The sequence below is a fragment of the Marmota marmota genome, unplaced genomic scaffold, assembly GCF_001458135.2.
Source record: "Marmota marmota marmota unplaced genomic scaffold, marMar, whole genome shotgun sequence".
NCBI classification, from domain to species: domain Eukaryota; kingdom Metazoa; phylum Chordata; class Mammalia; order Rodentia; family Sciuridae; genus Marmota; species Marmota marmota.
In genome coordinates, this window is record NW_026000077.1 from 5,223,871 (window position 1) to 5,236,113 (window position 12,243).

General features: G+C 38.8%; 1 protein-coding gene across 6 annotated transcripts in view; it reads left to right on the forward strand.

Moving 5' to 3' along the window:
- The window catches only part of Ttf2 (transcription termination factor 2), a 39,257-nt gene that overhangs the window by 8,797 nt on the left and 18,217 nt on the right, over positions 1 to 12,243 (forward strand). For 4 of the 6 annotated variants that reach the window (XR_007351780.1, XR_007351779.1, XM_048814569.1 and 1 more), the window contains exons 4-11: positions 1,519 to 1,585; positions 2,421 to 3,341; positions 3,636 to 3,750; positions 4,083 to 4,262; positions 6,528 to 6,655; positions 8,054 to 8,135; positions 9,832 to 9,951; positions 11,078 to 11,228. Coding sequence is in view for 4 of the 6 variants with exons in the window: in XM_048814569.1 (XP_048670526.1) it covers positions 1,519 to 1,585; positions 2,421 to 3,341; positions 3,636 to 3,750; positions 4,083 to 4,262; positions 6,528 to 6,655; positions 8,054 to 8,135; positions 9,832 to 9,951; positions 11,078 to 11,228 (1,764 nt within the window). In the remaining 2 variants the exon portion in view is untranslated. The remainder of the gene's footprint in view (positions 1 to 1,518; positions 1,586 to 2,420; positions 3,342 to 3,635; positions 3,751 to 4,082; positions 4,263 to 6,527; positions 6,656 to 8,053; positions 8,136 to 9,831; positions 9,952 to 11,077; positions 11,229 to 12,243) is intronic. The other 2 variants (XM_048814572.1, XM_048814571.1) reach the window with 1 other exon arrangement.

The window sequence follows — 12,243 nt, forward strand, 5'->3', positions numbered from 1 at the left end:
ATTGTCCATGAGGAGGGGTTTGATTAAGAATGATGTAACATCATGAAGATGAAAACTTCAACTGTAAAAAAATATATATATATATAGATAGATAGATAGATAGATACATAGATAGATGGATGAAAACTTCAGTTGCAAAAATATATATAGAGAGATAGATGTATAGATAGATAAATAGATGAATGAGGAAACTCTTCATATATACATTCTTACGGAAGAATTTCCAAGGTATATCAAGTAAAAAAAACAAAAAGAAAGATATTTAGTACAGATTGAGTATACCTTTTTTGAAATGATTGGGATCAGAGGTGTTTTCAGTCTTCACATTTTTTCAGATGTTTGAATATTTACATGTACATATGAGCTATTTTGGGAATAGGACCCAAATCTAAACATAATTGGTTTTATGTAACCTATTCACATGGCCTAAAGGTAATTTTATATACTTTTTAAACATTTTTAATACTTAAATATTTAAATTTAATAATTTCAAAAATAATTTTAATAATTTTGGCTTGACTATGGACTTGAAAATCTTTGGAAAGGTGAATAGAAAGATAAGAATGGTTACATATTGGGAGGGAGGTGAATAGGGTAAATAGAGTATGGAGGAAGCTTTTCTCTCTCTTTTTTTATTCCTTTGATTGAGTACATTACCTATTTAAACAAGTATGCACTTTTAAACCTCTAACTGATTCATAGTTTTTAGGAATCATTTTGGTTAATGAAAAAAAATCAGTTGGTTCAATTTTATTTATTAATTCTTAACCATTATGTACAAAAGACAAAGCATAGTTGGGACTACTGAGAAAATGCATTGTAATTTGTCAAAGGAATACCACAGGTCCTGTGGTAGTTCCTAGTGTCAAGATTATGCACATTCGATTCCCCCATGATTTAGTTTTATATGTGCCTCTGTTTGTACTTTCTATGAGTTGGAAATTGGATGGAGAAGTTTGATCCCATTCGGGTTTGTTTTTAGTTTGTTAGGCTTATTGTTTTGTTTTTGTTTTTGCAGCATCCATTTTTAAGTGGTATTGTGGCCTCCCTTCCAGCACATACAATGTCTGGTTATCTTTTTCTGATTTTAGCAGCCATTGCTGATCAATGTCTCCCTTTCAGTCATTTTTTTCTTTTTCTTTTTTTAAATGAGCTAGCTTTTTTTTTTAAATGGCTTTATTTTATTCATTTACTTTTTTATGTGGTCTTAAGGATTGAACCCAGGGCCTCACATGTGCTAGGCAAGCACTCTACCACTGATCCACAACCCCAACTTCCTTTCAGTCCTTCTTTATAGAATAAAAAGAACAAACCTGTCTGCTGTCTCCGGTTACCAGGTCATTTTTGCCTTCCTAGTTCTTTAAAATATCCTGTGCTTTTTATGTGTATATTAGAGTTGGTTTCAAATGATCTCCCAAAGCCAGGATCAAATAGTTCCCAGATGTTTTCTTGGATTAAAAATAAACTCACCTCTTATTTTAAGGATTTTCATAGTTGTAATTATTTATATTTCATTAGGTTATTCTTCCGATGCACGAGAAGCAAGGCAGAGGGAAAACACTGGTGTGGAAGTGTTCCCTGGCAGGTGGGGATTATTTGTGTTTTCCAACCTCATATGTTAAGCCTGTTTAACACATGGTGTTGACTGAAAAGACCCTGAAGCCTTATTGACAGGTGGCTTGTCATCAAACCATTTCTGAAAAACTTTCAACAAGGTAGACCCGGAGGGACTGTTATTTCAAAGTACCATTGTTACATTCAAAATTTAATTATTTACCTCTTCTTTCACTTAAATATTTTTTAGGGTTTTTAAATACAATTGATATTCTATTTAGGAAAAAAATTAGATTTTCTTGGCTAACTTCCCTGTTTTCTTACAGATTACTACCTACTTGATATTGGTGTTGGCTAAGTTTAGATGTATAGATCGATAAATAGGTAGATAAAACTAGGAGACAGATATCTGATGCATAGGGAACTAGATCTAGGGAGGCAATGAGACTTGTTTTAGCAGAGATATAGCTTAAATGTATGATTCTGGATTCTTCTAGTGAAACCTTCGGAAAGCCAAAATCAAAGTGAGCATAGTAGGACAGTGTTTAGATTGGGGAAAAGTTCATCTTGAGAGATTGGGTTTTACTGAAAAGTACACATTGTGACTACTATGATTGTAAAAGCACTTTGGTATAGTCAGGACCTGGAAAAGTGTGATTATGAACAGAGAAGGAACATGCATTGAAAGTTAAGAAACTATTCTATGTGAGTTTGGTATCTATTATTTTTTTAGGTGCAGAAGTGTTTAGAAATATTGGACTGCTTTTACTGTTACAATTTCCATTTCCTTTAGGAAAAAAGGCCACCTAGATAAGAGGGTTGCATTAATATTTTATATTATGATTAATTATTTTCATTGTCCTTAGGATCCTAATTCTAAAGAATATCCTGTAACCAATAAATCTCAGCACACATCTGAGCCATTTCCTCATCCTTCCAGTCAGCCCAGAAACCCATTCAAGGTTCTCGACAAGAATCAAAACCCAGCTCTCTGGAAACAGTTTGTCAAAGGGGGAGGGGAGGAAAATATGGCCACTAAGAAGTCAAGGGAAAAAGGAGACCAGTCCATGTATCAAAAGCCTGACTCTAACTGCTCGATGGAGAAAGAGTTCTCATCTAGTCTGGTAATAAAGAAAAAGCAATCTGGAATTCAAGAGGAGGAGCAAGAAGAGACAACAGAGGAAACTAAAGGAATTACATCCAGACAGCACCCGGGGAATGGGCCGAGAGGACCATCTGTATCTCCTCAGGAGAAGTCAGATGGTGAGAGTAAAGATGTTCAAAACAAATCAGGATCTCCAAGAGAAAAGGAAACCCAGTTTTTGCCTCAGAAGGTTCATGGTCAGAACCAAGTAAGCCAGCCTCAAAAAGGGGATCACCTCGGCAAGGAGCACCTCAGGAACTTGGAAGCTAAAGAAGCAAAGGCAAAGGATGGCCCAAGCACGCAGACCTTCCAGAAAAGGCTGCCCCAGGAGCATTTCCAGGCACCCTCTGGGACCCGGGGACCTGCTCCTAAAGGACAAGCAACACCAGGGCTTTCCCTGGGCGAGGGGTGCCCTGCTGCCTCCAGCAGTAGTGAAAGTGAGGAAGATGACGTTTCCTGTATCCCAGGAAGCCCCCTACTCTTTGACTCGACTATGGACTCACCAAAGTCAGAGAACCTTCAACTCCCTGTTCAAAGTGTGCAAAGAAAAACATCTGCTTCCTTGAACGTTTCCAAGAAGAAAGAACCCTCTGATCCAGCTGCCCAGCGTGTGTACCTTACAACACAACTGAAACAAAAGAAGGTAACTCTTGACTTGTGCTTTATTTCTAAGGTCAGAGCATCATTTGCGGTGTGCAGCTAGGAGACCCTTACTATTCAGTATATTCATTGGGAAGGTTTTTTAAGTGGATGTTAAGTTTCTGCCTTTCCTATACTTTCAGGGTTAGTAAGTGAGCTGAGCTTTGGAAAAAATCCTGTTTTTTACATGCATGCTTAAATGACCATCCTTTCAGAATTTTGGCAAGTTAGGCTTTTTAAAATCTGAAGCTACCCCTCTAACAACTTGGGCAATCCATTTCATAGATCTGTTTTTCAGAGCACATTGGCAGTGGTGAACATCCAGGCTCTTCCAGACAAAGGTGAAAAGTTACTCAAGCAAATCCAGATGTTGGAGGAAGCACTCAGTACTCTTGCCCTCTCCCCAGAGCAAGGTAAATAAAGTAGGTTATACCCCAGAACCTGGGGTTTTTGTGAACCTGATATGAGACTTTTGATAAAGAATGTGTTGACTTATTCACCCTCCCATCTTATTATTTGCTTCTGAGATCTCTTTTAAACAGTTCCCGTCCTTTATTAAAAACTTTTTCTCTTACTTCCTGTAGACTAAACACCCGCTGTTTAAGCCCTGTTAAAAATACTTCATTCTTTAGGAAGCCTTCTAGCTTAGTGGAATGACAGTGATCCCACACTCTCCTCTACACATAACAGTCCCTTCACTTGCTTTTCTGAACTTTAATCGATTCTTCCTTTGTTTCTTGAGCAGGAGCTAGTGAGAAGAGTAACACTCAAGTACGACAGAGTACCCTCACCAAAACTATTGTGGGCCCTCCTCACGTGGTGTCTCCCCAGCCCCTTGTGGGTCATGATCTTCAGCCTCTGGACCCTTTAAGGCTACAGGCAGCCTGCCAGGTAACTACTGGAGGACTCAGCCACTGCTCTGGAGGTAAGATCCCAGGGCCTGGTCCGCAGTGAAGTGCTGCCTCTGTGAGTTAAATGCTATCAAGCAGATGTCTTTGTGCCTGTGAGGAGGGACGTACCATTTTTTTAAAATTGTTTTTTCTTAGTTATACATAACAGTAGAATCCAATTGTATAAAATTATACAACATGGAATATGTCTTATTCTAACCTAATTAGGACCCCATTCTTGTGGGTGGGCACAATGGTGGGATTCACTTAAGTATTTTCATATGTGTACATAGGAAAATTATGTTAGATCTATTTTATGTCTTTCCTATTGCTAATTCTCTCTTCCTTTCATTTCCTTTTGTCTAATGTACTGAATTTCTCTTCTCTCTCTCCTTTATTGTGATTTTTCTTCCACATACCAGTGAAAACATCTGACCTTTGGTTTTTGGGAAATCATTCTTGAATTGAAAATTGCACATATATTAAAGATCATGGTGCTCAGTAGAGCTTTGCATGGTGTCACTTAGATCTTGGTGAGGCCTTGTACCACTGTATGCTCATCAGTCAGCCCAGTGGCTGGCAAACAGGAGTCACCCAGGGAATGCCTGTGAATGAATACTCTGGCTAACATCATCATGAGGCAGGTAGAGCAGAACATTGCATTTTTATTCTTCCTTCTGTAGGGGTGTGATTTGGGGTATGTGTGTGAAGGCAGAGCACAGGAGTGATATGACTGCAGACGGTACTTATAGACCCACAGAAACGATAAACACCTGGCCTCTGCCCCAACTTAGCTAAGTGTTTCCCTTGTGAATAACTTTGAATTCAGAAGTAGCTGCAGAATGAAGCTTTCAGGTGAAGTCTTAACTGGGTCGTCTGATGAGCTAGCTGGCCAATCAGGAGGCAGGAGCTCAGGTTGGCTGGCTCAAAGGAACTAGGAGAGCTAAAGCCAGTTTCCCCCAACAGAGAACTGCCAGAGATATTAGGCCCTTGAAAAGCAGTATGAACAGGGGTGAAAAACAGATGTGGGGCATTTGAAGTTAAGGTCACTCTAGAAGGGAAAAGAGAAACATACTTGTTCTAGTATGTTTCTTGACTGCTCAGGAGGCCTCTTGAGAGCATTTCATGTTACAGCATGATTTTGTAATGTAGTGGTGACCAGGTCACCTAGGGAAACATTATGTAAGGTTCGTTTTTTTTTTCTTTCTTTCTTTCTTTTTTTGAAGTGCTGGGGTTGAACCAAGGGCCTAGCACATGATTAGCATGTGCTCTAGCACTGAGCTACACTGCTAGTCCAAATTATGTTAGTTTAATAAGGTAAAAAGTATGTGAAATGTCTTGGAAAAAAATTCTATTAAGGTAGTTTTAAAACATTTTGACATTTAAGTAATTTTCATTTGTCTAGAAACTTCTTATTTAGAATGCTTCATCCCTAATTGCAAACAGCTGAGGCACCTGTAGTTATTAACTAATATCTGTAGCAGTTCTCTTTGTAGAAGGAGTGGGCTCACAGTACTGCAGTAGGATATACACTCAGGTCATGACCTGCACTTTAGGGGTCATCTCTCCCTGACTACTCAAATGTCAATGGCTGATATCTAGCCTGGTCTTTTCTGTCACGATTTTTCTTTGCATCCAGGTATGTTTTCTTCCTAAAATATTGGATGGTGTTACCTTTTTCTCTGCCACTTTTTCTAGGATGAAAAATAAAGTATCAAAAATATTATATATTGGGCTGGGGATGTGGCTCAAGCGGTAACGCACTCGCCTGGCATGCGCGGGGCACTGGGTTCAATCCTCAGCACCACATAAAAATAAAATAAAGATGCTGTGTCCATCGGAAACTGAAAAATAAATATTAAAAAATTCTCTCTCTCTCTCTCTCTCTCTCTCTCTCTCTCTTTCTCTCTTCCCCCTCCTCTCTCTCTCTCTCAAAAAAAAAAAAAAATTATATATTGGGCTAGGGGTATAGCTCAGTGGTAGAGTACTTCCCTAGTATGTGTGAGGCTCTGGCAAAGATCCCTAGCAAAACACACACACACAAATAATAATAATAAAAACTATGAGTTAACTTATTTTTTGTTACACTTTTTATTATTTTATACTGTTAAGAATATTGTTTATTTGGTTTAAAAAAACAAACAATGGGGATAGAGAAACCTGTGAGACCAGGTGAATTGGAGGCAAGAATTTTTAGTCAATACAGATCTTTTACCTGCAAATATTTACTTGTGGCTTTGTAGCCTTAGCCAGAGCATAGTACTTGTGACATCTTTTAGATAACGCCTTCTTGCATGCAGATCCTAGGAACCAAGATCACCTTTATGCAGTATGGAAAATCACAAGTGAAGCCATTGATAGGCTGCATCGATCACTGGAGTCGTGTCCTGGTGAGACAGCAGTGGCAGAAGATCCAGCCGGCTTGAAGGTGAGCTGTGAAGACTCATGGTACAAAGTATCTCTTAACAGTCTCCCAGTCCCTCTGAAGAGAGAGACTACTGTGACGCTGCCATACAGAGTCCTTTCTTCATGTACCTTTTCTACAAAATAGATGATTTAGTGACTTTCCTTGGATTATTTTCTCCTTTTATGCTTGAATAGTGAAAAGAGTAGAAACAAAACCTCTTCCCCCCACCCTTTTTAGAATTTGGACGCAGGTGTACTCTACTACTAAGCTACATCCTCAGCCATTTTTCTTTTTATTTTGAGCCAGAGTCTTATTAAATTGCCCGGTCTGTGCTTGAACTTCCGAACCTCTGCCTCATACTCCCAAGTCACTGGGTATACAGGTGTGCACAAAACTCTTGTTTTTAAGTCACGAAGTAATAAATTTTTGTAGCAGTAAAATATCCACTTTTTGAATTTTGGTAGGTGCCACAAGGATGAAAAAGAATTGCTATTTGCAGTAAACCAATAGGAGTTTAAGTGCACATGCAACATATATAAAACAATTAGAAAGTGACTATAAGGCAGTGACGAAGTGTGCATTTTAATGTGATGTACATAATACACAAAGTACAAAAGATATTAAAAATAAAGGAAATGTCACTCTAGAGCAGTAATTATCTGTTGCCTGACTACTTTGCCTTGAAGAAGCAATAAGTCTTTAGATAGCAGAGTGAATAAAAACAAAACATTGAAATTAGACAATTAGAGAGATAGGTGGGTAGAGGATAAATACAGAGATTGGTATCAATAAACGATCAGGAGTCATTAGTACCTGAGCTGGGAGGAGCAGGTGATGTTCTGAGAAGGGAGACTCCTTGCTGTGGCCTTTGGTAAAGGAATTTGATTAGAGAAACTCAAAATACATTATGGAATTGCTGTAGAATTTTGAGCAGAAATGTTTAAAGAAGATTAATTTTATCACGGCTTATAAGATAGACTGGAGCAGGAAAAAGTGTCCAGTTAAAGGGCCGTTGGAATTTATGACTAGCAATGCTGGAATGTTAGTTAAAGAGGAGAGTCAAATTTAAGAGCTAATCAGAAAAGTCAACAGAAGGATTAGTGAAAATAGGATGACCACTAGAGGTCTTGGTTGCAAGCAGTAAAAACAGACAAATCAGGACTCTCAGTGGGTGCCACAGATGCAAAAGAATTACTATTTGTAACGAACCAGTAAAAGACTAGAAATGCTGAATATCAGATGTAAACCACAGCCTAAACTTGGAAGGACAGATGAAGTGAATCACTTATAAGATGACAACTAGAACATTAAAGGAATCACTTGTAGAAAATAAAAGCAAGGTTGCAGTCTGTGCATACAGGATCTGGTACAGCTTCTCGTTAAGAATTTGTGCTTAACATTTGGTTGTTACCTTTGCAGGTCCCACTGCTACTGCACCAGAAGCAGGCGTTAGCCTGGTTACTATGGCGGGAAAGGCAAAAGCCACAGGGCGGAATTCTAGGTAAGTTTGGTTTTATGGTAAGAGCCAACAGTTATTGAATGTTTTGGCATTATACTAGATGTGTTGTCTTATTTGATCCCTTCCACAACTCTATTAGGCAGGTAATTGTGATTCCCTTTTATAAATGAAGAAACTAAAGTATAGAAATATTAAGCAACTTGCTCAGAAGTAAACAGCTATAGAAAGAGTTGCAGTTATAAGCAGTAGTGGTTGACTCTAGCTGATTAGGCAGAGGAGTTTATTTTGTGGTAGCCCTAGAATCTCTGGGAGATGTGGATTGCCAGGCTGGAGGCCAGATTTCCAGGAGCAGTGGCCACAGCCAGGTCACAAACTAATTTTAACTTTTTTGTTCCCAGCACTAGCTGCCAAACATCATCAAATGCTTCTGACACAGGCTTAGTGATTTATCAGTAAGTCTCACAGCATATAGTCATACTCATGGCTGTGATTTATTACAGTAAAGGATGCAGATCAAAATCAACAAAAGGAAGAGATACATAGGGCAAAATCCAGGGAAAATCAGGCACAAGCTTCTGCAGTCTTCTCCTAGTGAAGTCACATGGGTCACACTTAATTTCCCAGTAGTTGTGACAATATATGTAAAACGTCTCTAGCCAGAGAAACCTGCTAGAGATTCAGTGCCCTGGATTTTGGTCACATAGGCAGTTACAGCCTGGTGAGTTACCAAAGTTTCATACTCCCAGAAAGAAAGCATGTGTTCAGCTTGAGCCATATTGTCTGTACAAATGGTTTAGGCAGAGTGATCCACTCTTATCAGTTCTGAAATGGTGAGAAACTTTCCTAAATCTGAGTTTCCAGACAGCAGCCAAGAGCCCACTTTGTAAGTAGGCCTCTCAGAAGTTAGCAGACAGACCTGTTATGTTGACTCTTTCTGCACAGCGGTAGAGCCAAAATTCAAATTATAGCCTATGCTCAGCCTGATGACTGAGCCTCAGTGTCTTAATCTAATAAGATGAGGAAATAATATAGAATAGAATATTATGAGTAAATTAGATAAGCTTAATGACTAGGAATTGGCACAATGATAGTACCCCAGAAGTATTAAATTATGGCCTTCTTTGATGAATAAATTAAGACCATGGAGGACTGTTTGGAGTTAATTTTTTTTTTTTTTTTTTTGAGATGAGATCTCATTCTGTGGCCCAGGCTGATCTTAGACTCCTGGGCTCAAGTGATAATCCTGCTTCTGTCTCCTGAATGCTGTGACGATAGGTGCACACCACCATGCCCAGTTAGAGTTAACTCTTGAGCTATAGAAGTGTGGTAGCACCAGTAGAGTAGATGGTGGGAAGAGTCTGCTGGGTTTTTTTGCTTTTGGAGGGGGTGACAGATAAAAAGACTAGACAGTGACATCAAACAGGAATAATTATCAGTTGATATAGTGTTAGGTAACAGTGTAACATGGAGACTTGGATAAGATCTGCATTTTAAGATTTAATTATTAAAAAAAAAAAGTAGTACTAATTGTTTGGTTTAGTTCCCTAAATAAGTAGCAAGAGATAAGGTTTATTTTAACTAAGAAGATAAAGAATCCATTGGGGTTGGCAAAGAATAGGGACTAAAATGGGATTGGCTTCAGAGAGAACAGGGTCAATGTCTGTGGTGGCTTCTATTGAAGTTGTGTTGGTTCTTTACCTAAGTAATTCACTTTCTGGATTGTGTTTTTATTTTCCAGCGGATGATATGGGCTTAGGAAAAACCCTGACAATGATTGCACTCATACTAACCCAGAAGAATCAAGAGAAAAGCCAAAAAAGGGATGAAAACATAGCTGTGACATGGCTTTCCAAAGATGGTAGGTAAAAGCACCTGATGCCACTTCTTATGTCATATGAACCAGCTGGGAAGAGAAACTTAAGCTACAGAAGGACACCTTTGGTCATATTGAATTGATCTACTGGGAAACCAGTATCACATTGCTTTCCTGTGGTATCATTTCTGATGCTGACTATGCTAATTATAAGTGATCATTTTTCCCCTTTTAATCTGCTTTTTATCTATGATTAGAAAAAAAATTATAGAGAAGGTTAAGGCTCTAGAAGACTTAGTTCGAGCCTAGTAATTATTATTTTACTAAACTCCAGGGTAGATCCAAATTAATGTATTAGTTTTTTTTAAGGGAGATCTCTCACAAATTCACATTTTAGCTTCCATAGTAGAAGCCATTTTCTATATTTCTGAAATTCCAGAAAACTTTCAGATGATAGACAATTTCTATCTTAGCCTAGTTTTTAAAATGTAGTAAATTCACTCATATTTTTTAAAATATTATACATAGATAACCACATGTAAGTTGCCATGTGCACAAATAGTTGTCCTGAGTTGGTTAGACAGACAGAAGTCTGTGGTCCTCTGCCCTCAGAGCCTCTTATGAGCCCACAGCTGGGGCCTTGCTCCCACGTGGAGCAGCAGCTTGTGTAGAGCAGCACACAGAGAGGTGGGTGATGGCACAATACTCCATCACTTTCTTATTCCAAACTGATGTTCACTCACCTTGAAAGAGGACTTTTGCACTTATATATGTGTGTTTTAATTGACAAATAGTAATTTGTACTTAGATTTTAACATGGAAGTACGTTGTTATGCTTTTCAGAAAAAATAATAACACTGCCCTGTATTGAATCAACTCAGAAGGAAATGATTGAGTTCTAGTCCTGGCCACTCTGTGAAAGGGCACTGCTTTTTGAGCCTCTCTTTTCTGTCTGACACTTTTATAGGAGAAAATAAATAGTTACGTGTCTTGACTTAAAAGACCATCTCTTCCATTTCCTATTCTGCTCTCGGCTCTGTAGAAATAAGATCAACAGTTAAAAATATTGATGGAAGGAAAAAAGCCAGTCAAGAGAAAGATAATGCCCTAAAGAAGTTAAACGCTATTTAATGAATGTAACTAAGTATTGATTTCTTTCCCCCCCCTCAAGACTCCTCTGACTTTACTTCCCATGGAACACTAATTGTCTGTCCCGCTTCCCTCATCCATCATTGGAAAAATGAGGTTGAGAAACGTGTGAACTGCAACAAACTAAGAGTCTATCTCTATCATGGGCCAAACAGGAATCTGACTGCGAAAGCGTAAGTGCAGAAGTGCTGCAGGCTTGGGGCCCCCGGCCCCTTGGCCAAGGGCCCTGTTGACATTCTTGCTTGCCCTGGTTCTTGACTTGGGACTGACCACATGTGAAGACCAAAGACAGACGATTCATTCTTTTTTTTTTAAGATTGAGAGAGAGAGAGAATTTTAATATTTATTTTTTAGTTTTTTCGGCGTATACAACATCGTTGTTTGTATGTGGTGCTGAGGATCGAACCCGGGCCGCATGCATGCCAGGCAAGCGCGCTACCGCTTGAGCCACATCCCCAGCCCAGATGATTCATTCTTATCACCACACAGTCTTTGCTCTGTACTAAGAGACACATCTTGAGACAATGGTGTTCTCTTGTGTCATATCCTGTCACTATCCCCAACAAAAGCTACCATGTAAGAGGCCTGAGATACCTGAGTTGTCAGCTAGGTGGCAGCCACTTTCTCTGGTAAATGAGGATATGTCACATGTCTAGGTTGCTAAAGAACGCACATTCTTATTTTCTTTTCTTGTTGGTGTGAATGGAACTGTCCCAGTATTGTAGAGTAACTTGATAAAAATTCTAAGGGTCTGTGTATGTGTGTGTGTGTGTATGTTTTCTAGTGGCTGTATTTTTCATATAGAAACCATCTAAAAAGTTTTAGACTAAAGAGTTTAGAAAATTCAGTGCAAAGGACTTACATCAGTGGCAGAGCACATACCTAGCATGTACAAGGAAGGCCCTGGGTTCAATCCCCAGCAAAACAAAAAAGATTGTAGGTTGATTAAGCCTAATTATAAATTCTTAAGGGGATTCTTGGGAAGGAGGAAAGATTACCCCAGATGGTAATGTTAGTCCTAGTGTTTCTCTTGGGTTGTGTGTGTGTGTGTGTTGCTAGGAATTTTTGGCATGCTGAGTAAGTTCTCTACCATTGGGCTACATCCCCAGCCCTGTCTTTTGGTTCTAAAGGAAATTTTTTCTTTCCTAATTATAATGTGAGGATCTGGGGTGAATACTTGTTCCTATA